Source organism: Capra hircus, chromosome 6 (genome assembly GCF_001704415.2).
Source record: "Capra hircus breed San Clemente chromosome 6, ASM170441v1, whole genome shotgun sequence".
Classification (NCBI taxonomy): domain Eukaryota; kingdom Metazoa; phylum Chordata; class Mammalia; order Artiodactyla; family Bovidae; genus Capra; species Capra hircus.
The window spans coordinates 87,225,640-87,251,305 of NC_030813.1; the positions used below are offsets into that span (position 1 = coordinate 87,225,640).

General features: G+C 39.8%; 1 protein-coding gene across 3 annotated transcripts in view; it reads left to right on the forward strand.

Moving 5' to 3' along the window:
- SLC4A4 (solute carrier family 4 member 4) overlaps nucleotides 1-25,666 on the forward strand; it is a 369,377-nt gene that overhangs the window by 259,508 nt on the left and 84,203 nt on the right. For all 3 annotated transcript variants that reach the window (XM_018049558.1, XM_013964709.2, XM_005681740.3), the window contains exons 9-13: nucleotides 2,419-2,506; nucleotides 4,736-4,890; nucleotides 5,835-5,948; nucleotides 8,058-8,232; nucleotides 24,198-24,331. In XM_018049558.1, the coding sequence (XP_017905047.1) occupies nucleotides 2,419-2,506; nucleotides 4,736-4,890; nucleotides 5,835-5,948; nucleotides 8,058-8,232; nucleotides 24,198-24,331 (666 nt within the window). The remainder of the gene's footprint in view (nucleotides 1-2,418; nucleotides 2,507-4,735; nucleotides 4,891-5,834; nucleotides 5,949-8,057; nucleotides 8,233-24,197; nucleotides 24,332-25,666) is intronic.

The window sequence follows — 25,666 nt, forward strand, 5'->3', positions numbered from 1 at the left end:
TAGTATTTGGATGTGCTCAGATGCTCAGTTGTATCTGACTCTTTGAGACCCTTTGAACTGTAGCCCATCAGGCTCCTCTGTTCACGGGGTCTCTCAGCAAGAATATTGGAGTGGGTTGCCATTTCCTTCTCCAGGGGATCTTCCCGACCCAGGGATCAAACCTGGCTCTCTTGAGTCTCCTGCATTGACAGATGGATTCTTTACCACTGTGCCACCTGGGAAGCCTGAAATAATAAAAAAAAATGACAGGCAAAAGAAATACATTATTTAAAAATGTATTAAGTAAAGCGTCCAGGTGTTATATATGTTCTCTTGCTGTACCACATTTGCCCACTTCTGTCTAAAGCTATGCCCTATTGTCCTGCCTGACAGCTGGCCCTTGGTAGACAAGTAAATAGACTTGGGACATATGAAAAGCACTGTAGGTGTTTTTTAATGAGATTTGTATTTTACTTTAGTTGTTAAATATTTTTTTCAGCTGTTGCACTCATTCAGTGAGCCATCCCTTCAGAAAAGTGCATTGTACTTTTCTGTCAATAAAAAAAGCTCTTGATAATACTGTATGTGGTGGCATATAATTTAGGTTCAGCTTCAGAGAAAGCAAGTCCTAGTTAGAAGAATTAAAACCCAGTTCTAATAATGACTTCCTTCATACTTGAATGACTTTCATGCCTGCTGATTGCTTTTGCCCATTTCATCTACTGTGATAACACTTGAAAGCGAGTTCACCGCTCCACTCCAGAAATGGTTTCTAAGCAAATAAACACTGAATGGTTTTATGGTTATTCTGGTATAAACTTTGAGTATTCAGACATTCAGATTTACCTTCTTACATTCTCAATTTGTTTTTTTTTTTCTTTACTCTTTAGATTAAATTTTATGATGAAAAATGAAATTATCTATTCAAGGGCATTTGAGAACAGACCCTAATACCTTGAAGAGTGTTGGCTATCAATAGCCCTTTCTTAAACAACAAAAATATGAATAAATTAGTAAAAAAGAAAATTTTGCTGACAAATGTCCTAAGCCATTTGTGGTTTCATAAGATCTTACTTAAGCTTTCTTGTCCCCAGCTAAGTATCCACAACGTCTTTTCCAAGAGTGGCCAATGGAAGTCATAGTTGGATAGCTTTCTCTGGTGTATAGGTTGCACAGGTATTATTAAGCAGAATTGTGTGCTGAAAAAAAAAAAAACAGGAGGTAAAAAGTCCTATCTATCTTGTTGTTGTTCAGTTGCTTAGTCATGTCCAGCTCTTTGTGACCCCATGGACTGCAGCACACCAGGCCTCCTTGTGCTTTACTACATCCCAGAGCTTGCTCAAACTCATGCTCATTGAGTCCATGATGCCATCCAGCCATCTACTGTGTCATTCATTAGGGACAGTCTTTGACCCCATCCATTACCTTCCTTGAGCCTAGGTTTCTTCACCATTAAATGGGAGTGAGATACGTGTCCTTATAGCAAAGGATAGTAGGAGTTTAAATGATACGTGAGTGTGAAATGCTTTGTAAGCTTTAGAAAACTGTGCAGACATAGGATCTGATCATTTTTATTGTCCTTAGTAACTCCATGTTAGGTAAGATATGAGCATAAATAAGCAAGGCAGGGATTTGTCTAGTATTGCCTTTTGTCTGTTTTTGAATTTATTTACTTCCTGCTCCCCAGTTGAGAGTTGCATCTTTGCCCTTGTGATCAGTGAGGGATTCCTTCCAACATGATAAGGGGTGAACTTGAGTGGAGATAAGCTCGTTATTGCAAGTTTTAGGACCTAACTACTGTGGAACAGTGCATTATCAAGAAAACAAGTTTGGAAAAGAAAATGAGGAATCCTGTAAAAGAATTTTAACTGTGAATGATGTTTTATATTGAATTTCTCTCATATTTTTCCTCTTTTGCTTTGGTTGTCAGCATGTGGCTTATTGTAGAGGAGCTGGATTTTGCTGACTCTTCAGCCACTTCTGAGTAGAAATATTTCTTTAAAATATGGAGAGGATCATTTGTCACCATCAATATTGGGTGAAGAAAAGTCTGAAAAATCAGAAGATGTGCTAAGTCTTTCAGTTATTGTGCTTAATGGGTTTTCTCCAAAGATTCTGAAAAGTCACAAGAAAGAGAAAGAAAAGAAAGTTTGGAAAAGAAAGGCTTACTCATATAGTGAACCTTTCCTTTTTCATGAAGAAGCTTTTTAGGGTTCCACGCTCAATTCTCCCTTGCTTCCAAATAAAACGAACAACAATTTGTGTTTCACAATAGTGTGGAAGAGTGCCTTTCATATTACCAAGACTGTAACCTTTGTTTTAAAGATGAATTCTAGACCTAACCTTTTTATGAGTTAGGATTAAACATGTCTCAGTGTTATGTGTATTGAGTTTGACGAAATATGTGTTATAGCCTTTGCTTCTTTCCTCTCCCATTAGGTTCTTATTCATTCTCTTAGGTCCGAAGGGGAAAGCCAAGTCTTACCATGAGATCGGCAGAGCCATTGCCACCTTGATGTCTGATGAGGTAGGGCATCGGGAAGATGGTGATCTGTGAATGTCGTTCTTGGGTTCTCATACTGTGAGTTGGCTGTCACAATTTATTCAATTAGAGTTATGCAGTTACCAACCTTCTTTAAAACATGAGGTACAGTCATGTGTGCAAATGAGCTGACATCTGCTTTTAATAGTTTTCAAAAAATATATTTTATGTTAGAATAAGTCATATTTTCCTTTCTCTAAACATTTGCAGTTCTGAAAACTGAAGTATGTTAAATATTATTTAAAAGGTTCAAGTCACTGTATTAACATAATCTGTTAAAATGTTTAATATATTCATCCTGCAAATTCAAGTGTTTTGTTTCAGAAATGGGTTTTATAAAATAACGCATAGTAAAATGCATTTTCCCTTAGGGATCAGCAAGTACCTGTTTTTGTGGTTTTCTTATCTTGTGGGAAGGAATGATACACATACTAAAATGCATTAGCAACCATTCTGCAAAGTATCTAGCACTTTGGAATTATGACTGTATTCTCATAATAGCTTGAATGTCACTACACACATCTTAGACACGTTGAAACTCCGAACTAGTCTCATAGTAGGAGAAATACTGTTAGAATATAGGATCGCTGATTTCTGCTTTTATGCCTTTCTAGCTTGCTATTTTGCCAAATGTTTTGTTTTTGCTTCATTGTTTGATATGTTAGCTTCTCCATGTGTTGAGTGGAGAACAGAGCATTTAGTTATGGCAGTTCTATTTGGTGATTACTCAGATGGTTACTTAATTTGGGAACACTGATGAATAGCAATGCTGTTTTTTTTCCTTTGAGGCAACTAAGCATCTCAGTGGGTTCTTTTATTTATTTCTGCATATTTCCAATTTCTTAATTCTTCACCCTAAGATGTATTGATTAGAAATGCGTTAGGCAAAAAAGAAAAAGAAGAAAAGGAAATGTTTTAGGCTGCAAATGACAGGAAGTCTGACTTATTGTGGCTTAAACAATTTAGGGTTTGTTTTGTACACATATTAGGAAATTTGGAGGTAAGCAGTTGCTGGAGTTGGTTTAAGTTAACTGCTTAATGGTAAATCAAGTGCCAAGGCTCTTGCTTTGTGGTCTTAAGGTGGCTACTGCTGTCAACTCCAGTCACACCATCTATAGAAAAGCAGGAAGGAGGAGGCAGGGTATATTAGCTGTGTCTCTCTTTTTGAACTGGTATTTTAATGCTCCCCACACACATTTTTTTTTTTTCGTTTTTTTCTAATCCCATGAGTCAGAACTACCCATCCTTACCTGCAGGCTAGGCTAAGAAAGTGACTGACTTTCCAGCCTCCATAGTGGGAAGTAGCAAGAGAAAATAAGGCTGTAGCCAGTTGTGTCCACTGCAGATGTTATGCTTACACTTTGAATGATCTCCCATAAATCCCAAAACCCCTACACCATTATGTGTTGTTTGTTTGATAGCTTTTACAAATTCTACTGAGGAGAAAAGACTTAGCAATCTTTAAGAATAGCCAAGGGTATCAAACAGGGGCCATCTTCTTTCCTGGAGACCAAAGAATTTGACTTACGAGGTATGAAGGGCTTGGGTTATGTATAAAGGACTTTCAGATTTATCAGGCAGGTTAGAAGAATGGAATGATTGACAAAGAGTATGATGCACGTCTGGAAGCTCCTGCTTTGGATATTTGCATAAAACACATGGAACATTTGCTACCTTGGATGGTTTGGTTATTGGCTTCCTAAAAAACAGACAGATGATCACCTACTTAAAACCCTTTTGCTTTAACTCAAATTATTTGTGTGTTTGAGAGCTGCAGAGTTTGAGTTTTAACCAGTCTTAGCACTCAGTTTGAACTTTTCCTTCTTGAATTAGAAGCAGTGGTTTGGCCCAGTAGTTTTTATTTCAGGGAATGATTGTCTGTGTATTCCTCTAAACTATTTTCATCTGGCTTCCATAGCAACCATATCAGTAATAGTACATACCAGTGGGAGATGAAAGGCAATGCTATTTTATGGTATTGTTAGGAAAAAATCATATAAAAGAAGCACAGCTGTTTTTTCATGCCTCTACCTATATTTTTCGAGTTCATAATCTAGATACTGAAAAATTTTGGATTAAGCTGAACAGTAGGAAATATGAGGCTATGGTCACAGTAATGTTAAAGTAGATTATGGATTGCATTCTTCAGCCTCCACATCTGAGGCATGTGGAGAGTTCTCTTGTTGGATCAGCACATCTCTTCTTCTTCTTTAGGTGTTCCATGACATTGCTTATAAAGCGAAAGATAGGCAGGACCTGATTGCTGGCATAGATGAGTTCCTAGACGAAGTCATTGTCCTTCCACCTGGGGAATGGGATCCAGCAATCAGGATAGAGCCTCCTAAGAGTCTTCCGTCGTCTGACAAAAGGTAAGATGATCAGGCCATTGGGAGTTTTAATCTTTGAGAAGGAGATTTTTTTTTTTTTTTTTGGAAGAGGGAAGAGGTTCTGTCTAGTGCCTTAATATTGACATATTTCCATTCAACTTGAGGTATTATCTCAAATGAATCACACATGTGCCTTCGTTTGACATTTGGTTGACACTGGAAAATGAGCATGTGGTGATATTCTTCAGTGATTACAAATTAGAGATCTCAGATTATGATATTGGAATACACTGTAGAGATTCTTTTGGGATGTTTCTGGGACCCCTTTATGGGTGGAAAGATCAGTTTATTCAAGGGGACTCCCTGTAGATTTAAGAGGTTAAGAAATTGGGTGAGATAATTGAGGGGAAGCCATTTTTTAGAAATCTGTGGTTTTCCAGATGAAACAATTTCCCTTTCATACAACATACAGTTTATTCAACTTTTTATTCATCTACTCATTTTTTTTTTGGCTCTAACTAGAACACATTAAAGTTGTCTGCTTCCCTGGTAAAGAATCTGCCTGGAATGCAGGAGACCCTGGTTCAATTCCTGGGTCAGGAAGATGCCCTGGAGAAGGGATAGGCTACCCACTCCAGTATTCACCGGATTCCTTGGTGGCTCAGATGGTAAAGAATCTGCCTGAAATGTGCAAGACCTGGGTTCGATCCCTCAGTTGGGAAGATCCCCTGGAGAAGGGCATGGCAACCCATGCCAGTATTCTTGCTTAGAGAATCCCCATGGGCAGAGGAACCTACAGTCCATGGGGTCGCAACGAGTCAGACACCAGTGAGCGATTAAGCACACACAGGATGGTGGCAGGAAATAATGATCTCTCTCCCGAAGGGTTTTTGGTCCATCTCTTCATTAGTTAGTGCACGGTGTAGCTAAGAGGCAGATGAATAAAATAAAACTAATCTTCTCTTGGGCTCTGCTGTCTTGATTAGAAAGAATATGTACTCAGGTGGAGAGAATGTTCAGATGAATGGGGACACGCCCCACGATGGAGGCCACGGAGGAGGAGGACATGCAGATTGCGAGGAGTTGCAACGCACTGGAAGGTAACCGATGGATTCTTCTGTCGTTCATGATGAGGTTCCCTTCTGGTCTGAATTCCCCTTAATCTTTCTATCAGTGCTTTGTTACTGGTTTGTATGTTCGGTTAGCCAACACAGGTTTATGGTATATCTGTTAGTCACAGGTGCTTGGGCTGCAGCAGTGAATGAATGGAAAACCTCTGTCCTTAGGGGTCTTACTTTGTAGTGGTGGGAGACAAACAGTGAGCAAATAACGAAATGTGAATCTGATTGTATGGGGCAAAGCAAAGCAGAAGTCGGGAGTTTTGCAACAGGCGAAAGGTACTAGGTAATACCATTTTACATAGTGTGGTCTGTAAGGGAAGGCCATAAAGGGAATTGCAGCGTTTGAGGAAAGTCCTGAAGAAGTGGGGAGGCAGATCCTAGGGTGGGGGGGCGGGGATGGAGAACAGCAGGGTGTCTAGTGGGTGCTGGGTTGGCACAGAGGCCAGTATGACGGCAGTGGCATGAATGAGAGCTGTTAGGGAGAGAGATGGGGGGTGGGTGTGGCAGAAAGGCCAGTCTCTCCCCGCCCTTGACTTTCTTGATTCCATCTCTTCCTGATACATTTACTCAGAACTGTACCCATATTACAAAACAGAGTACAGAGTTATAGAACATGTACAGAGTTACATGTTACAGAAATGAGCGACTGCCAGGCCACCGTCTCCTCGGCCTGCAGTGAGGAATTCAGGTTCCTCAGGCAGCTTTGGCTAAATCTCTTTTTATTAGAATTATGCCTTCACTATTAGGTTCTCCATTTCAATCTGAATTAAGTACCGTTTTAGGTAGGATACTCATTTATGAAGATACGACTTTTTAAAAAACACTTCAGATTTTTGAAAACACAAAGGTATGTCCTTTTAACAGACAATTGAATCTGAATGAAATGACGTTCTTTTCTTTCTCCAGTAACCCACTTGGGTTTGTTTCCCAAATGAAGAGGATGTTATTTCTCTCCTCTTCCGAAAGACTAGAGAACAGAACCTTCTCTCTCCCCCAGTTTTTCCCTGAATGGTTCTTTACAAACTATTCCCATTAGAAATATCCTTTTCCTCTTCTATAGATACAATTTCTGGGATTTAACTTCTTTATTTAATCCGACTGTAATCTTTGATATTTTAACTTTCCTAAGTGCATTGCATGTCTGCTACCATGCACTATGTCTGTACATACCAAGAAAACTGAAGCAGGGCATTGAATGCAGCTAAGACAGACAGACACACAATCCCGAGAATGTGTGAGAGCATAGTGCAAGTCTTAGCATGAGTGGAGGATCAAGACTTCCAAGGGTTGTAGCGCTCCGAGGGAAGACATCAAAGGCAGAAGGCACACGTGGGGAAAGCTGAGTGAGGTTTGGCTGAGGGAGTGAGCTGGCACATGACAGGCAGCTGGCCTGCCTGTGGATATGAGGAGGCTCAGCTTGCTACGCTCCCCCGTGACGCACCTGCATAGCTTTCTCCCTGCATTCTTTCCGATCCTCACCCCAGAGTCACCCTTTAGGAGTCCTGTTCTGGCCACTCTGATATTTCAGCCATAGCGACTCTAGCAGTTAACCCAGATCCCCACTTAATTTTTTTCTTTGATTTTTAGCCTCATGCATTTTACTTATTTCCTTCGCCTCACTCAGAAAACAACTCCAGGAGGGTGGGTATTTTTCCTGTGTTATTCACTGCTGTATTTCCAGTACTCAGAATAGTGCTGGGCATATCCCAAATGACCAATACACGTTTGTGGAATGAATGAATGAATGAGGCTGGGATGGAAGTTCTGACCAGATCAGAAAGGGCCTTAGGACTGGCTCACATGTTGGGATGTTTTCTTTCAGACACTGACACTGAATTCATCTACACAATTCACTCTCATCTAAAGACCAACAGTCTAGGGAATGTGACTGCCTAATTTGGTGATCAAAAAGAAGACAGAAGAAAATGTATTCCTTTACCGCTTTCTGATTTTATCTTAAGGGCTGAAATAGTATCTTGCTGATTCAAACACTTTAAATACACCTTCTCTGTGATTAAATAAGTTATCTCTTGGTTCATTGCCCGATACTTTATTTTACATTGTCACGTTTGCTTTTTCCCTACCCAGGTTCTGTGGTGGACTAATTAAGGACATAAAGAGGAAAGCACCATTTTTTGCCAGTGATTTTTATGATGCTTTAAATATTCAGGCTCTTTCAGCAATTCTCTTCATTTATCTGGCAACTGTAACTAATGCTATCACTTTTGGAGGACTGCTTGGGGATGCCACTGACAACATGCAGGTGGGTTTGGTTTTGGGGAAGACACAAATAGTACAGCCAGATTGCCTTCCTCACCCCTGCAGCTCAGCGAGAAGCAGATGGCCTTTCAGTTACTCAGCGTGATTTTCTTTCTTTTGCTGGATGCTGCATTTTACTTTGCTTCTGGTCTGCTGCTGTATTTCCAGCATTTTAGTAGTTACAAAAATAGCTCGATGAAATCTGGCTTGAGTCACAAGTGGGGAAAAGAAGGGAAGGAAATGAGGATATATAGCTCTATTTGGGCAAAAGCAGATCAGCTGTTTTAATTTTGTGCCGGGTATAAGGTTTTGATCTTCTATTACCTTGAATGTATGGACCACGCTGTTAAACTTGATATATCAAGTTTTGGGGGAATGCCTGGTTAGCTTCCTTTTACATGTGAGCAGACGATGGGTGTTTTGCTCAAGAATGAATTTGTATCTTTATGAGAAGAACTCAGCTTTAAGGATAAAAGCTACGATTTGGTGTTCCTATTCCTGGATCTGCCTCTCATTAAGCCATTAAGAGTCTAGCTTTATTCTTGCTTTGCAGGTGGCATTTGCCCTTCTTTTGTAGCCATAATAGCTGAAGTTTTAGTGATAGAAAAGATATTTTTAATTCCCATAATCAGAAAGATATGTACAAAACCTCTTTTAGTTGATCCATTCATTATGGAAAAAAATAGGCATTGTGCTAGTTGTGGAGTATAGAGTAGTGAGTGAAGCTGAAAAGAACCAGATTCAAGCCCTTTTCAAACACTGTTCTTCTGTGTTACTACTTATTACTGTTTAACCTATGTGACATTAATAAGTGCTGCCAACCAGCTTATTTAAAATAATAGAGCTGCTTCCAAAGGATTGCTTTTTTTCTACTTCTGTTTTCTCCCCTGGGCACATTTCATATTTTAGATTTCTGCTTATACACAAAATTAAGATGGAGACGCTCTGTGACATCTGTGTTGACCCAAGCAAAAAGGGAGACATTACTTTAAACAATTTTATTTCTCTTGTTAAGAGCACTTTCATCTTTTAGTCTTTATCTATTACTGCATAGCATGCTACCCCAAATCTGAGGCTTCAAACAACCATTTTTTCCTTTTTTCTTTTGGTTTTGGCGGTTGATGGACTTGGGTGGCTGGTTCCCTTTGGTCCTTGTAGACTTGCAGTGTTTTGGCAGCTGAGTTTGGAGTTGCCTGAGGGCTTCTTTCCTCCCGTGACTGCTGCCGGGGCTGGGGGCTCCCCCTGTGACTGTACCAAGGCTGGCTTGGGTTTTCTCACAGCTGGGCACTGTGATGCCTCCCGTGACCTCCCGCTCCTTTGAAAGGGGGCAGTTGCCATTTGGCTTTTCTTGTTGCCATGTGGATATACACTCATTATTCATTTTCTGATTTCCAAAGAGAGGTTGGAATTCAAATTCTTAAGTGAAATCTGGTGATTCTGAAATATTGGCCAATGATCAACATTTTAAAAATTACGTTGTGCTGGCCAGAAAGCACTTAGCTGTATATTCCCAAGTATGGGGGATAGAAGCCAAGCATTGTAGACACAAAGATGAAGTATACGAAGAGGGTGTCTTCCCCTTTTTTCCTCATTCATAGACAAAAATGAGTAAATTAATTGTAACAGTAATTCAGTAATGGTATTTTTACAAAATCTGTCTGTATTCAAATTGTGTGGCTATTCTTCATCTAAATGAAAGTTTAATGATAATTAAAATACATCATTCAAAAGAAAAAAAGTGGAGGAAAAAAGCACTGGGGAAGCACCCTGAGGCCAGCATGAAGAAGATAATACAGGCAACCTCATGTTAAGTGAAGGACAGGGAAGCCTGGCATGCTGCAATCCTTGGGGTCGCGAAGAGTCAGACACAACTGAGCGACTGAACAGCATGTTAATGGATAAGAAAGCCGTGGTCCATATACACCATGGAGTATTACTCAGCCATTAAAAAGAATGCATTTGAATCAGTTCTAATGAGGTGGATGAAACTGGAGCCGATTATACAGAGTGAAGTAAGCCAGAAAGAAAAACACCAATACAGTATACTAACACACATATATGGAATTTAGAAAGATGGTAACGCTAACCCTGTACGCGAGATAGCATAAGAGACACAGATGTATAGAACAGTCTTTTGGACTCTGTGTAGAGGGCGAGGGTGGGATGATTTGGGAGAATGGCATTGAAACATGTATAATATATATGAAACGAATCGCCAGTCCAGGATACAGGATGCTTGGGGCTGGTGCACTGAGACGACCCAGAGGGATGGTACGGGGAGGGAGGAGGAAAGGGGGTTCAGGATGGGGAACATGTGTATACCTGTGGTGGATTCATGTTGAGGTATGGCAAAACCAATACAATATTGTAAAGTAATTAACCTCCAATTGAAATAAATTTATATTAAAAAAAAGAAAAATCACAGAAAGCTGTGATTTTGAGAGGGTAGCAAGAACAAAACCTCCTTCTGTCTTGTACACTATAGATAGACTTTCAGGTGAAGATAATTTTTCAACATGTGGTTTTTTTTTAAATGTTCTTATTGAGATGGAGACATAATGACGCTTCTTACGTGTTACCCTTTTACCTTTTTAAGCTGAATGGAACTCTTCAACTTCGTGAGACTTAGCTTTAAAATGATGCATCTCACACGAGAGAGAGAGAGAGAGAGAGAGAGAGATCTGTTCAAGTCTGCTGTTGATCCCTCCTCGTGGTGCATTATTTTGCATATGAGCGAGTTCTGTAAAGATTCAGTGATGTAACATATATAGTTACTGTGGGTTTGTCCTCTGTGACAAGTGTTATGGGAAAGGCCTTGCTGGTGGAGTAAGCTACTTTCTGGATTCTAAAGATTTTAGGAGAAATATAAATGCTTGCAGTGTGTCAGGATGTCCATTAAAATGACCATTTGCTGGATGTTACTTCTGGGAGTTGACTTAATCAAGTATCTAATTGAAACCTATGAGGATAATTTGTCAGACATAATGGACCATTATATCAATAAATTGTGTAACCTCCATTGATAGTTTCACTGAAACTGAATTCGTTTTTTTTAAAACTTTCTCTGAATGAAAATAGTGTTGGATATATTTAACACTCATATATACATAGATTTAGTCTTCTTGTCATTTCTGAAGACTTTTTTGTTTTAAGAACTATGTGGAGTGAAATACTAAAATTTGGTACTTTCAGTGGGTGGCAAAAACATTGAAAAACAGGGATTAAAAAATTAATGATCGTTAATAGCTATTTCTTGAACAGAATACTCTCTTATGAATTTCTTTTGGGTGGAATGATGCTGTTAGTAAATGAGTTCATAGATTCAATGGGTTTTTTTGATATAATATGGGTAAATATAATTTGACTAGGACGTGCACATGCATATCCAACTCAATAGTTACATAGTAATTTTACATGCCCTAGAATTTAAATATGGAAAAATTTTGCTTATAGTCATCTAATTAGGTTTTCTTGCAGTGGTAGATGACTTAGATGGGTGTATCTATTGGTTTTATCTATTTTGAAGACCAGGGAATAAGGTGAATTTAATATGTTGAAGAGTGTCTCAAAACTGAAAGGGTATGTTCTTTAACATACAGAGGTGGTTTTTGCAATACAAATATTGGGGTGCATGCATCTTTTTGAATTACCGGGGTTTTTTTCCTAAATATATGCCCAGGAGAGGGATTGCTGGATCATATGTCAACTCTGTTCCTGATTTTTTGAGGAACCTGCATCCTGTTTTCCATAGGGCTGCACCAGTTTCCATTCCCACTAACAGTGTAAGAGGGTTCCATTTTCTCCATACCCTTTCTAGTATTTGTTATTTGTAGACTTTTTAAATGACAGCCACTCTGACCAGCGTGAGATGAAAACTCTCACTGTAGTTTTGGTTTTCATTTCTTTAACAATTAGTGATGTTGACCATCTCTTCATGAGCCTGTTGGCCATCTTATAACATACAGAGGTTTTGATGTTCTGGCAGTAAATGTCTTCTTGACTTGGCATCAGGAAAAGAAAATACTTTGTGGATTTGGTGTCAAGGCCCAGCTTGTTTTACCAGTCTAAGGCAGATGTCGATACATTCCTTTGTGAATATTTATTGGGTATCTACTGTGTACCAGGCATTGTTTTAAGTCCTGGGGATACAGGTAACATGAGCAAAGTAGATAAGAATCCCTATTCTGATGGTATTTACAGTCTAGAGTTGATAAAGCAATCTTTTTTATGCTCCCCCGAGATACCAGTAGTGGTCTGTAGTGGACCTGTTTAAAGGGGTGAAATCTTTCTTCATTTGACTTTCTAAACACTAGATCAGAATGGAGCAGAAAAGCATTGGCATAGCCTGAAATAATCTTCAATTGTATCACATGCCTTCATAAATGTGGCAGTGGGTTATTCATAAAAGCACAGGCAGCTCAGATGAGTCAACTGAGTACAGTGTCCTTGCTTTTAGAGACAGGCAGCTGAGAGACGTTCACGTAGGACCTTTATTGTGAGGCTACAAATAGACATGGATGCTGGGCAGAAGAAGCATGTTGTGAAAACATGAGTGAGTCACCCACACTGGTGTCGTTTAAGCAAACTCTTCTGCCAACTTCTCTTCAGGAGGTCTTGCCTACTCAATGACACGAATTTACATTTAAGCATTCATTTCAGAGAAATATATATGTAATTAGTATTCACATACATTCTCAGTTATGTAAATTCAATAATCACACATATATGTGTAATATATATATATTACATTATGTTTGCGTATATACATATGCACACACCTATTTTGAAGCAAATCTTGAGAGGCATATGGATCATTTCCCATGGAACTGTGTTCAAAATAAATCAGCTGAGGCTCCAGAGGCTCCAGTCAGTTCAGTTCAGTCACTTAGTCATGTTCAACTCTTTGTGACCCCATCCACGGACTGCAGCATACCAGGCTTTCCTATCCATCACCCACTCCCGGAGTTTACTCAAACTCATGTCCATCGAGTTGGTGATGCCATCCAACCATCTCATCCTCTGTCAGCCTCTTCTCCTCCCACCTTTAATCTTTCCCAGCATCAGGGTCTTTTCCAATGAGTCAGTCCTTTACATTAGGTGGCCGAAGTATTGGAGTTTCAGCTTCAGCATCACTGTTTCCAGTGAATATTCAGGACTGATTTCCTTTAGGATGGACTGGCTGGATCTCCTTGCAGTCCGAGGGACTCTTCAAGAATCTACTCCAACACCACAGTTCAAAAGCATCAGTTCTTAGGCACTCAGCTTTCTTTATAGTCCAACTCTCACATCCGTACGTTACTACTAGAAAAACCATAGCTTTGACTAGATGGACCTTTGTTGGCAAAGTAATGTCTCTGCTTTTTAATATGCTATCTAGGTTGGTCATAGCTTTTCTTCTAAGGAATAAGCATCTTTTAATTTCATGGCTGCAGTTACCATCTGCAGTGATTTTGCAGCCCAGGAAAATAAAGTCTCTCACTGTTTCCATTATTTCCCCAAAGTTTCTCACTGTTTCCATTATTTCCCCATCTATTTGCCATGAAGTGATGGGACCAGATGCCATGATGATCTTAGTTTTCTGAATGTTGAGTTTTAAGCTAACTTTTTCACTCTCCTCTTTCACTTTCATCAAGAGGCTCTTTAGTTCTTCTTCACTTTCTGTGGGTTGTGTCATCTGCATATCTGTGGTTATTGATATTTCTCCAGGTAATCTTGATTCCACCTTGTGCTTCATCCAGCCTGGCATTTCGCATGATATACTCTGCATATTAAATAAATAAGTAGGGTGACAGTATACAGCCTTGACATACTCCTTTCCTATTTGGAACCAGTCTGTTGTTCCATGTCCAGTTCTAACTGCTGCTTCTTGACCTGCATACAGATTTCCCAGGAGGCAGGTCAGGTAGTCTAGTATTCCCATCTCTTTAAGAATTTTCCACAGTTTGTTGTGATCCCTTGTGGCTCAGTTGGTAAAGAATCCCCCTGTAATATGGGAGACTTGGGTTTGATCCCTGGGTTGGAAAGATGCCTTGGAGAAGGGTAAGGCTACCCACTCCAGTATCTGGCCTAGAGAATTCTATGGACTGTATAATCCATAGAGTCGCAAAGAGTTGGACAGGACTGAGCAGCTTTCGCTTTCACTTTCACACACTCAAAGGCTTTGGTATAATCAATAAAGCAGAAGTAGATGTTTTTCTGAACTCTCTCCAGATATAATCAAATTATAATGGCAGCATAGATAGCTGCATGACTTCTGCAACTTGCCACATACATTTGAGCCATCATGCTTCTCTGAGAGGACTCTGAAGCTTCCAGAGTGGGTGTGCATGGATTCCTTAAGTGTAGGCAATTAAAGTTTAGCCTGGGCTTCTGGGAGTAACTGAACTGCTTTGCCAAGAGTTGACCTTAATTCTTCTGGGATCTAGCCCTGGCTTGTTTCCTGTTCTTAAGCAACAAAGTATCAGAGCACTGGCTTTCTGAGGTCCAAGAAGATGCAGTGCTCTCATGGCCCTTTTCAGTAAGCTCCACTGTTCGAATGCTCTGTTCTCCTTGCCATGAAGTGAAAGTGTGTTAGTCCCTCCGTCATGTCTGACACTTTGTGACCCCATGGACTGTAGCCCATTAGGCTTCTCTATCCATGGAATTCTCTAGGCAAGAATACTGGAGTGGATGGCCATTCCCTTCTCTAGGGATCCAAGCCATGTATTCTGCATTGTAGGCAAATTCTTTACCATCTGAGCCACCCGGGAAGCTCTCCCCTCAGTCATGTCCGACTCTTTGCAACCCAGCCAGGCTCCTGTGTCTGTAGGATTTTCCAGGCAAGAATACTGAAGTGCGTTGCAATTTCCTCCTCCAGGGGATCTTCCTTACCCCAGGGACTGAATTCGCTTCTCCTACATTGACAGGTGGATTCTTTACCACTGAACCCTGCCATACTGTTAAGTAAAAATAAGGGCTTTTATCTTCACTATCTTAAAAACATGTCCTTCCCACAACTAAAGTCTCTTATGACCATGCTTTGAACTCATTGCATTAGATTTATATTCTTGGTTGCCAAGTGAGTATACTGTTCTATTAATTAAATTGTTAAATGTCGATTTAACAAATATTTATGAATAGGTTAGTCTGTGGGTAAGATACTGATATAAGGAACATTGTTTTGATACTTTGTGGCAAGTCTGTGTTATTTCAAAGCTGTCCTTCTTAGCTTTATGAAACACAGAGAAGTGCTTTAATTTAAATTGACTGTTGTTGGTTGTGAATGACTGAGCACGGTCTAGAGTGAAGACTGAGTGAAGAAAGTCATTTAAATTTTTTTCAGGAATAAATGTAATCCTACTTTCACAAACCTTTTAGTAAAAGAAGACCGTAAGATTTTTTAGGATTTTAGAATTTGTTGAATTTTGTGATATTTATGGAGCCTAACAGAGCACATTTTAAGGGAACTTGTTTCATAATAAGGAACATTTATAAATATAAATTTGGCATCTCCAACTTTGAGGCTTTATTTTAACATACTGCTGTGCTGAGAATATTCGATCAATCTGCTTAAGTTGGAAATGTATCATTTCTTACTCATATATGATATTCCTCAATAAGATAGACACTTCTTTACAAAGCATCATGTGCAATTTGTAACAGCAGGATTAAAGCAACTGATAATTACTTTACTGCATGAAGACTATATAATAATTTCATCTTCCCTGAATGTTACACTTTGGTACCAAAGTGTGTTTCTTCCTTGAAGTGGAAATAGAAGGTGACGTGTTAATCTGCACCAGAAACATATTCCAGTTTGGGCAAGGTTGTCTATTGGAATGATCTACTTAGGTTGTGTTGGTAAGAAAACAATAAATGTGTATCAGTTACAAAGTAAAGGGCACCGCATTGTTTTTTTGCCTCCAGGGTATGTTGGTCATTCCTTGTCCCTGGAAGAAACTTTAGATACTTTGCTTCATTTTATGTATAAGTTTTGAATGAAACCTGTTTGATTGAAGTTTGTTTTTTTGTTTTACCAAATTCCATTTAGCAGAAACCTATTTGGTTGTTTTTTTCATGTAAATGACCTTTGTCAACTCTTATTTTCTTGGTCAGAAAATGATGGTCATTTGAGCAGCGGTGAAGATCCCAAACAATGCTAAATTCTAAACGATATTTTGTGTTTAGCTTGAAATCATTTTGAAATAGCTTTGTTTTGAATAAGATAAAATTAAGCATTGTACGAAATTCAAATAGTACAGAAACACTGCATAGAAGATCATTTTGCCCTTAAATCCATGACCCAGGAATAACCATTATTAACCTGTTCATGAATATCTTTCTGTGTCTTGCAATGCTTGTATAAACAGATCACTGTATAGGATATTCTGTAAATGAGATCATATATGCAATCATATATGTAACTAGCATTTTAAGAAAGTCTTTCCACCTCAACATGAGTCTTGAACACAGCATTTTTAATGGCTGCATTTCTTTATACACATGATGTATGTGCTATAATTTACTTAATAAATTCTCTATTAGACTTTTAGTTTTTTTCAGTCTTTTCATTTGTAAACACTCTTGGTGTTTAACTCCACTTTCCTTCTTTGTCATTACCTCTTTAGCTAAATTTTTAGCAGAATGTAATTGCAGTAGATACTTATTTTATTTTTGATATTGATTTCAGGTTACACTTCACAAAGGTATACTGATTTAAACTTCTACCAGTAATGAACAAGAGAGCTGGCTTGCTCACTTTCTTGCAAAAACAGAATTTGTCTCATATTCTCATTTTTGTCATTCTCTGGCTTAAAAATGACAGCTCATTTTTATTCCATTTACATTTCTTTGACTTTTAGTGAGAGGTAATATCCTTCCTTGCTTACTGCTTACTTACGTGTCTTTAAAGTAAATACACTTGGGATATTTCTCTTTGGGGCATTATTTTTTCTCATTGACTTATAAGAACTCTTTGTATAATAAGGATATCTTCCCTTTGCTTGTCAGAAATATCACAAATGTCTTTTTCTTAAATCTGCTATATATCTTTTAACCTTATTTATGATTTCTTTTGCTGTAAAGATCTCAGTTCTTATGTAGTCAAAATCTTTAGTCTTTTATAGTTTCTTATATTCATGATATATTTAGAGCAGTTTCCCCACCCCAAGATTAGAAAATATTTACCCACATATCTTAGTTCTTTTATGTTTTCATTTACATTTCTTACCCATCTGGACTTAATTTTTGTGTAAGGTTATACTGGTATGTGATTTTTGGACACTTCAGAGGATCTAGATACATATTCACAGCTCTTCAAACAAAACAATATTGTAAAGCCTCTCTTTCTTGCTATCCATTCTATTGGACTTGGAACTGGAGCTCTTGAGTAGAGATTTTGGCTCATACTTTTCTTCAAGCAGAGAGATAATTTGTTTTTCAAGTCTTGCCTCCTTTTTTCTGTTCCTGCTGGGCAGTATAAACAGAAATCCTGTTTATGACGACAAAGCACTTTTAGACAGAGATGGCACACTAAGGATTTGGCAGCTGTGATATGTCAGGAGAGAAATCATTGATTTATAGTCTGTAGCTACACAAGTGAAGTAAAAAATGAGGGTTGTATATCCAGTCTTCCTTCCTAGTGAAGGTGAATGGTTTGTGTAACTGCTGGTCATTAACCATGCTAGCAGGTAGTTCTTATTTTGATAGAAGAAGGAAGATTGCCTGAATGGGTGTACCTCAAATTTGGACCATATAAAAATCAGTTTGGGAACTTTGAAAACCTATGGATTCCTGGGACCTGATCTTTGGAGATCTTGATTTAGTGGTTCAAAGTGAAGATGTGTTTAGTTGCTCAGTCGTGTCTGGCTCTTTTGCAACCCCGTGCAAAAGCCCGTCAGGCTCCTCTGTCCATGGGATTCTCCACACAAGAATACTGGAATGGATGCCATTTCCTTCTCCTTCCCCAGGAAATCTTTCCCACATGTGTCTCCTGTACTCATGCACTGACAGGCAGATTCTTTACCACAAAGTCACCTGGGAAGCCTAAAGTGGAAATAAAAATTCAGTATTTCTTTTCCCTAAAAAACAAAAACAAACGAAAACAACCCGCCGAGATATTTTTCATGTGACTCAAATTTGATTTAGGTACTTGCATCATCTCATCACTTATTTTTGATCTTGTGGCTTTATGTTGGGGATCTGATCTGCAGGTAATTCAGGTTTGTTTGCTTATTTCTGATGGCCATGTTTAAAAGTCATTAGGCTGCATCAATTTTCTTGGCTAAATTTCAGATTCAAATGCTAGAGAAGTTTAATTTGATGGATCAACATTCTACACAGTTTCAATAGATTACAACCAGTACAGGCTGAAATTTCTTTTTATGGTTAGTAGACATTTTTATTAAAGTCTTAAAATCTAACAATAATGTTGGTGAATATTTTAGCATTTATTGCCCCCTAAATATTCTTTTCTCATTTTGCTGCTGCTAAGTCGCTTCAGTCGTGTCTGACTCTGTGTGACCCCATAGACAGCAGCCCACCAGGCTCCCGCGTCCCTGGGATTCTCCAGGCAAGAACACTGGAGTAGGTTGCCATTTCCTTCTCCAATGCATGTGAAAAGTGAAAAGTGAAAGGGAGTTTGCTCAGTCATGTCTGACTCTTTACCACCCCATGGACCACAGCCTACTAGGCTCCTCTGTCCATGGGATTTTCCAGGCAAGAGTACTGGAGTGGGGTGCCATCGCCTTCTCTGTTTCTCATTTTACTTCATTGAAAATTGTCAGAGAGATAGAAAATCCCTTGTATTTTAAGGCAGTTTGGGGTTAATTATTAATCCAAGTAATACATTTCTTAATAAAAAGGACGTAAAACAACAAAGGTCATTCTTTAGTGCTATATGAAGATATTAAATGTACTAAATTGCATTGAAGTCAAAGTTGACAGCATAAATGTTGAATGTTTTATCATCTTGAATGCATTTGCTTTGTGTTAGCCGTGACAGGTGTGATGGCCTTGACTTATCACAAGTAGCTCACAGACAAAATGCTGGTGCTACCAATTGTGGTTGGATTTTTTTTCTAAAGAAACTTGCTCCTGTGGTGAGATTTTTTCCTTTTTTTCATGTTCTTATCACTTTTTAAAACTTATTTATTTGTAACTAGAGGACACTTGCTTTACTGTATCGTGTTGGTTTCTGCCGTACATCAACATGAGTCAGCCATAGGTATACATATGTTCCCTCCTTCTTGAACCTCCCTCCCTCAAATTTCTTTTATGCTTGATCTTTCTGAGGCTTCAGTTAACTTTCTTGGCCCTTCTATAAAATAAGGAACATCTTTGGTTTAATGTTATACCCTCGTGTGAGCAGAAAAGTGTTCACAAATTGCTTTACATGTGGATTTTTACTTCATTGCTATAAAGGGAGATAAACCATTTTGTTTTATCATGGCTGATTCCATGTGTTTGATACTACAAGGAATGAAAAGAAGCACCAAAATCAGTGGCTGGAACATTGCCGTCTAAGGCTTCTGTGGATTCCTGGTGGCACTAGTGGTAAAGAATCCATTTGTCAGTGTAGGAGACACACAGACCTGAGTGTGATCCCTGGGAAGATGCCCTGGAGTAGGCCATGACAACTCACTCCAGTATTCTTGGCCCTAAAATGCCGTGGACAGAGGAGCCTGGAGGGCTATAGTGCATGGGATCACAGAATTGGACATGACTGAACAGCACACGCATCCCTGGAAACACTGAGAATCTAGAGGCTTTTGCCCTCTTTTCTTCCGAGGAGTCATCTTCATCTTTTCCTGTCACTCCTGTTGACTGTCACGCTCCATCTCCTTCCTCTGTTGAAGGAGAGAGAAGTAACTGGGAAGAAGGAGACCGGAAGCAGGAAGAAAAGAAAAACCGGCATCTTATCGTCCCTCTACTTTATTCTTAGCTTTTTATATGGTATTATCATATTCAGTCCAAGTAATTATCCTGTGAAATAGCCATTGATTTTACAGAGGAGAAAATTAGGATTTAGAGAAGTTCATAAGTAGTGGAGCTAGGATTAAACTCCGATATCCCTGACTCCAAGACCTGCTCTTTGTGCTGAGCCTCCTGGAGGAGACCTTGGAAGAGACCTAGTTCAGCCTCTTCATCTCTTATCTGAGTAGATTCATCATGTGTATGTTGTTATGCAGTCACCCCGTTGTGTCCAGCTCTTTGTGACCCCACGGACTATAGCATGACAGGCCTCTCTGTCCCCCACCTTCTGAAGTTTGCCCAAGTTCATGTCCATTGCATCGGTGATGCCATCTGGCCATCTCATCCTCTGATGCCCTCTTCTCCTTCTGCCCTCCATCTTTCCCAGCATCAGGGACTGATGTATACGTTCAGTTCAGTTCAGTTGCTCAGTCGTGTCCGGCTCTTTGCGACCCCATGAACTGCAGCACGCCAGGCCTCCCTGTCCATCACCAACTCCCGGAGTTCGCTCAAACTCATGTCCATTGAGTCGGTGATGCCATCCAGCCATCTCATCCTCTGTCGTCCCCTTCTCCTCCTGCCCCCAATCCCTCCCAGCATCAGAGTCTTCTCCAATGAGTCAGCTCTTTGCATGAGGTGGCCAAAGTACTGGAGTTTCAGCTTTAGCATCATTCCTTCCAAAGAATACCCAGGATTGATCTCCTTTAGACTATACTGTTCATCAAAAACACATCTGTCAATGGCTGTGATAAACATTAGACACATTATCTAATCTGATGTTCACGTTACAAGGTACAGAGAGGTTAAGTAACCTGTTTAAGTCATTACAGAGTAAATGGTATACAGTCTGGACGTCAACTTGAGGTGATCTGACTCCAGAGTCCATTTTTATACTGTACAGTATATGTACTATGCCTCAATGTTTTTCTCCTGCATGAAAAAACTGAAATTGACAAAGGTTAAGTGACATTCCCAAGGTCATCAGCTCTTTGGTGGCAGAAGAGAGTCCAGTCTCTGGGTTTTCCAAGGGCAAGTTGTTAGCTCCTTCCTCTGTTATGCAGTGGGTATCATCTGATCGGAAATGGAATAAAATAAAAACCCAATCAAAGTGGAGCTGGAGTGCTTTGCTGCACCTGATTCTGCCCCGCTCAGAGTTCAGCCATGTACATTACATTCTCATGAATTGCTAGGGAGTGTGTTCCTCTGTGGGGAATCAGATGTGGAAGTGTTTTTATGAGCCATAGCTATTAAAAATGCACACATCCACACATTATTTCTTTTTTATATTCATGAACACTGACTATAATAAGTCAAAAAAGGGCTTTTTTGATAGTTCACTTTACAAATTACTTTAAATTCTAGTTAAAGTTATTCATTGCATGAGATTATTTTTTAAAATTTCTATATTGTCAAGAGCAACATGTCAAGATGTGGTGAAAATAGTTCTTTTCTCAGAAAGACTGGAAACACCTCTGAGTTTAAGCAAGTTTCCAGTGTAATGTGTATAATAAATCATCTGTCTCTGTTTTAAAATTGTCAGCAACAAATGGAAACTGTAGCACTTAGCAAAGGATCAAGTACTGAAATAAAAATAATCTTACCTTTTAAACGATCACATGACTTTCCATAAATCAAAAGCTGTTTTCGGGAAGAGATTAGTTGTTATCTTTATTGGATGAGCAATCATGGCTGTTGGCCTTTGATAAGCGGGACCTAGGGTGTGATTTGGGCGTCTTCTTAGATTCCTTTAGTGTTTCCTGGGTGCCTGGAGAGCATGTGGGGAATGGTGTGTAGCATGATGGGGGAAAGAGAAATACAGATGCTGCTGGTGTCATCTTGCTCTTGCCTCTCACAGAGGTTAATAGCTACATGAAATCAAATTTGTTGTTGTTATTTAGTTACTGAGTCATGTTTAACTCTTTCCCAACCCTATTGACTGTAGCCTGCCAGGCTTCTGTGTCCATGGGATGTTCCTGGCAAGAATACTAGAGTCGGTAGCCATTTCGTCCTGCAGAGGACCTTGCAGACCCAGAGATCAAACCTGCATCTCCCACATTGGCAGGCAGATTCTTTACTGCTGAGCCACCTGGGAGGCCCATCAAATCAAATAGAGTGTTCTTAATCTCATATTCCTCCTTTTTTCACTGTGTTCTCTCCTACACCCAGGCTGTGTGCTTTAGTTTGATCCTGCAGTAGTGATGAGAAGTAGTTACTCATCCCTGCTTGAGAGAGAATGATGCAGTGACGCTTCGCCCGTCACCTGTGCCCAGAGCATGGCTTGTCCTGCCATGAGGAGCCTTCCAGCCCCTACTCTTTCATGTCACACACACTAAAATAAGGCACACACACACACAAAGATAAATGACAAAGACATAAAAAGCCCAGTGTCAATGCCCAGGAGGTAAAAAAAAAAAGTGCAAGTCTGAGAAGATCCCAGCCGCGTACACACCTCTTGCCTTTGCCAGGGACGCAGTAGTAGCTGGGCAGGTGCCCGTACTCCAGAGACTTGTGCCACAGTGAGCATGGATTTGTGCATATCATTTAACCCCCTGAAGCTCCGTATCTTCAGGGATGAGAGATCAAGACTGATACTATTTAGTGGGCCCTGGGGAACCTTTTTCTCTCTTCTCTGCATAAATGCAGCCTGGTTCTACTGGCTTTGTTTATCATTCTGCTTGCTGCTCCCTTAGGAAGAATGAGCTGTGTGCAGAATGATTATGTGTGCAAAGGCTATAAATAACAAGATGGTACCCTTTGGCCATGCAGTAGAGTTATGTAAGTAGGGTCTTGTTGAAACACTCACCTGCCAGACTTCAGACCTAAACATCTTGGGCAAAAGTAGGTGTACTGAGGTATTTAGAATGTCTCTGCACACGGTGTGAGGAGCTAGTCTTTTTACTTGTCAACTCTTGCTTTTTTTATGCCATCTCCACCCCAAGCTCATTATTACATAGTGCTGTGCTAAAGGACTTCTGTGTTTTCCCAGTTGAACCCTACCCTTAAAAGAGAAGGATGTACTATTGTTAGTGTCATTTTGAAGAGAATATTACTAGCTCTAAAGCCACATTAAAAAATATTTCAAGTAATCATCATAATGAGAGTCTCCTGGGATGGTTTTTTAGTGGGGATAGCACTTAATGGTCTGTAAATCAATTTTAAAAGACCAATTTCTTTATAATAATTATATTATCTGTATACATTATATGATTATATGATATTATATATATGTGTATGTATATATGTATATTTATAATCCTTTGTTCTTATTATGCTAAGGGGCAATAATGGGTTGATTCTCAGAGATACATCTACAGGGCGACGTGGCCACAAAGGTTTAGTTACTCATGTCCCCACACATTTATTACCTCTAGAGAGAAAGTAATTTGCAGCTCTTGTGTATATTTACACTGGACAATGAATATGCAATAGAATATTTTTTGGAATTGATGTCTTAGAGACTGCAGGATAGAGGGCAAATCATTTTCTTCTATTCTCTTTGCTCTCCTTTCCTCTTAAAAAGCTTTCCTCTATAGAAAATAGCTATTGTGCATAAAATGTAGCTAGTTATAAGTACCTGCTGTGTGCAAAGTGAAATTCAGCTAAAACAAATACTGAAAGTAACCACAGAGAGAACAACACCAGAAGTACTAAATCACTTCTACACACTTGGTGGGATTGTATTGTGTGATTTTATGTATGGAGGTGTCAATTAATATTTTTTTTAAAGAGTATTGAAGTCATCCTTTGCCTTCTGTAGTCAACTGCTAGTCATTACAGTCATTTTAGTACTTAGGAGCAGTTCAACCCTTGGAATAGGCAGGAATGGCTAAATCATATGTGTGTGAAATAGAAGGTGATATCCATATTGGTAAAAATCAATATTCTTTCTTTGCATTTGTTTGATATGTTTGTGACAGCCCTCAAAATAGCATGCTCATGTGGTTTAATTCCCCTAGTGACATCACACATGAAAAGAAATAAGGCATATTTCTATTAACACCTCTGTTTTCTTTCTATTAGGGTGTGCTGGAGAGTTTCCTGGGCACCGCTGTCTCTGGAGCCATCTTTTGCCTCTTTGCTGGTCAACCACTCACTATTTTGAGCAGCACAGGACCTGTTCTCGTTTTTGAGAGGCTTCTATTTAATTTCAGCAAGTATGTATATAGATATCAAATTATAAATTAGAGTTGTTGAGTTGTAGAACATTCACAGTCTAGATAGAGCACGGAATAGTGAACTGAAAGTTCCTCAGTCGCATCTGACTCTTTGCAACCCCAAGGACTGTAGCCCACCAGGCTTCTCTGTCCATGGGATTCTCCAGGCAAGAATACTGGAGTGGGTTGCCATTCCCTTCTCCAGAGGATCTTCATGACCCAGGGATCAAACCCAGGTCTCCTGCATTGCAGGTGGATTCTTTACTGTCTGAGCCACCAGGGAAACCTGCACAGAATAGTAGTTAAGCGGAAATTGGAAATTTTAGCATCTGGAGATTGAGAGGCCCTGAGAGATTAAGTCACCCGGCAGGTGCTAGCATTTGGTTCAGTGGCGGTCCCTCTGTCGCATTGCCTTTCCTCCACCCCCGTTTTTCTCTGCCTTATTGTCCTGCTTTGTGCCTCTGGAGGCTGACCCCGGTGGACCCCAGCACGCAGGCTCCTCTGCCCTCTGCCTTCCTGTTGGGTTTGGCTAAAGCAGAGCCTCAGGAGCACAGGAAGGCAGAGAGGTCAGGGCGTGTCTGCTTGCCCCACTCCGCTCGGTCACTGCTCTCCCGGGCAGTCTGGCACTGGCTTGTTCTGTCCGGTGGCTCCTCCACCCTGGCTCTGCCCTCACCAGGCTCTGGTGACTGTTCTTTCCTTGGCCTTTCTAAGCTGTTGCAGGGGCGGGGGACGGGGGTAGAAATGACTTCCTGACATCTCTAGTCCCTGAGAACCTTGCCATTTTTGTTACTCATTCCTCTGTGAATAGTTCACATCTTTCAAGTTTTCCTCTGAATCCCATCTGAGGTTGCCTTCTATCTCCTGCTATGATCCTGACTGACACTGGAGAAGTGAAGTGACTTGTTCAAGGTGACATAGCTTGTCTGTGGAAGAGGCCGGGTGTTCCCGTGGTCCACGGCTCCTAAACCCCATTCCTGTGTTCTTAACTAATGATGGATTTCTAGAATCAACTGGGTAACAGCTAACATTTATTGAGTGCTTGGCCGTGTTCCAAGTATTGTCCTAAGTGCATCACATGTACTCCCTCATTTATTTCTTATAGCAGTCCTGTGAAGTAGGGACTATATCCTATTCTATTGATGAGAAAGCAGGCGCAGAGTGGTTAATAAGTTGCTGAAGGTTGCATCAGCCAGTCATTGGCAGGGCGGGGATTTGAATCCCTGCTTTCTGACTCCAGAGCCTAAACCTCTTGTGGAATCACTAGACATTACTAATGGGCTTGGCAATTGTGGTACCAGTATTTTCTTTTAGAAATTGATGGATCATTTTAAGATG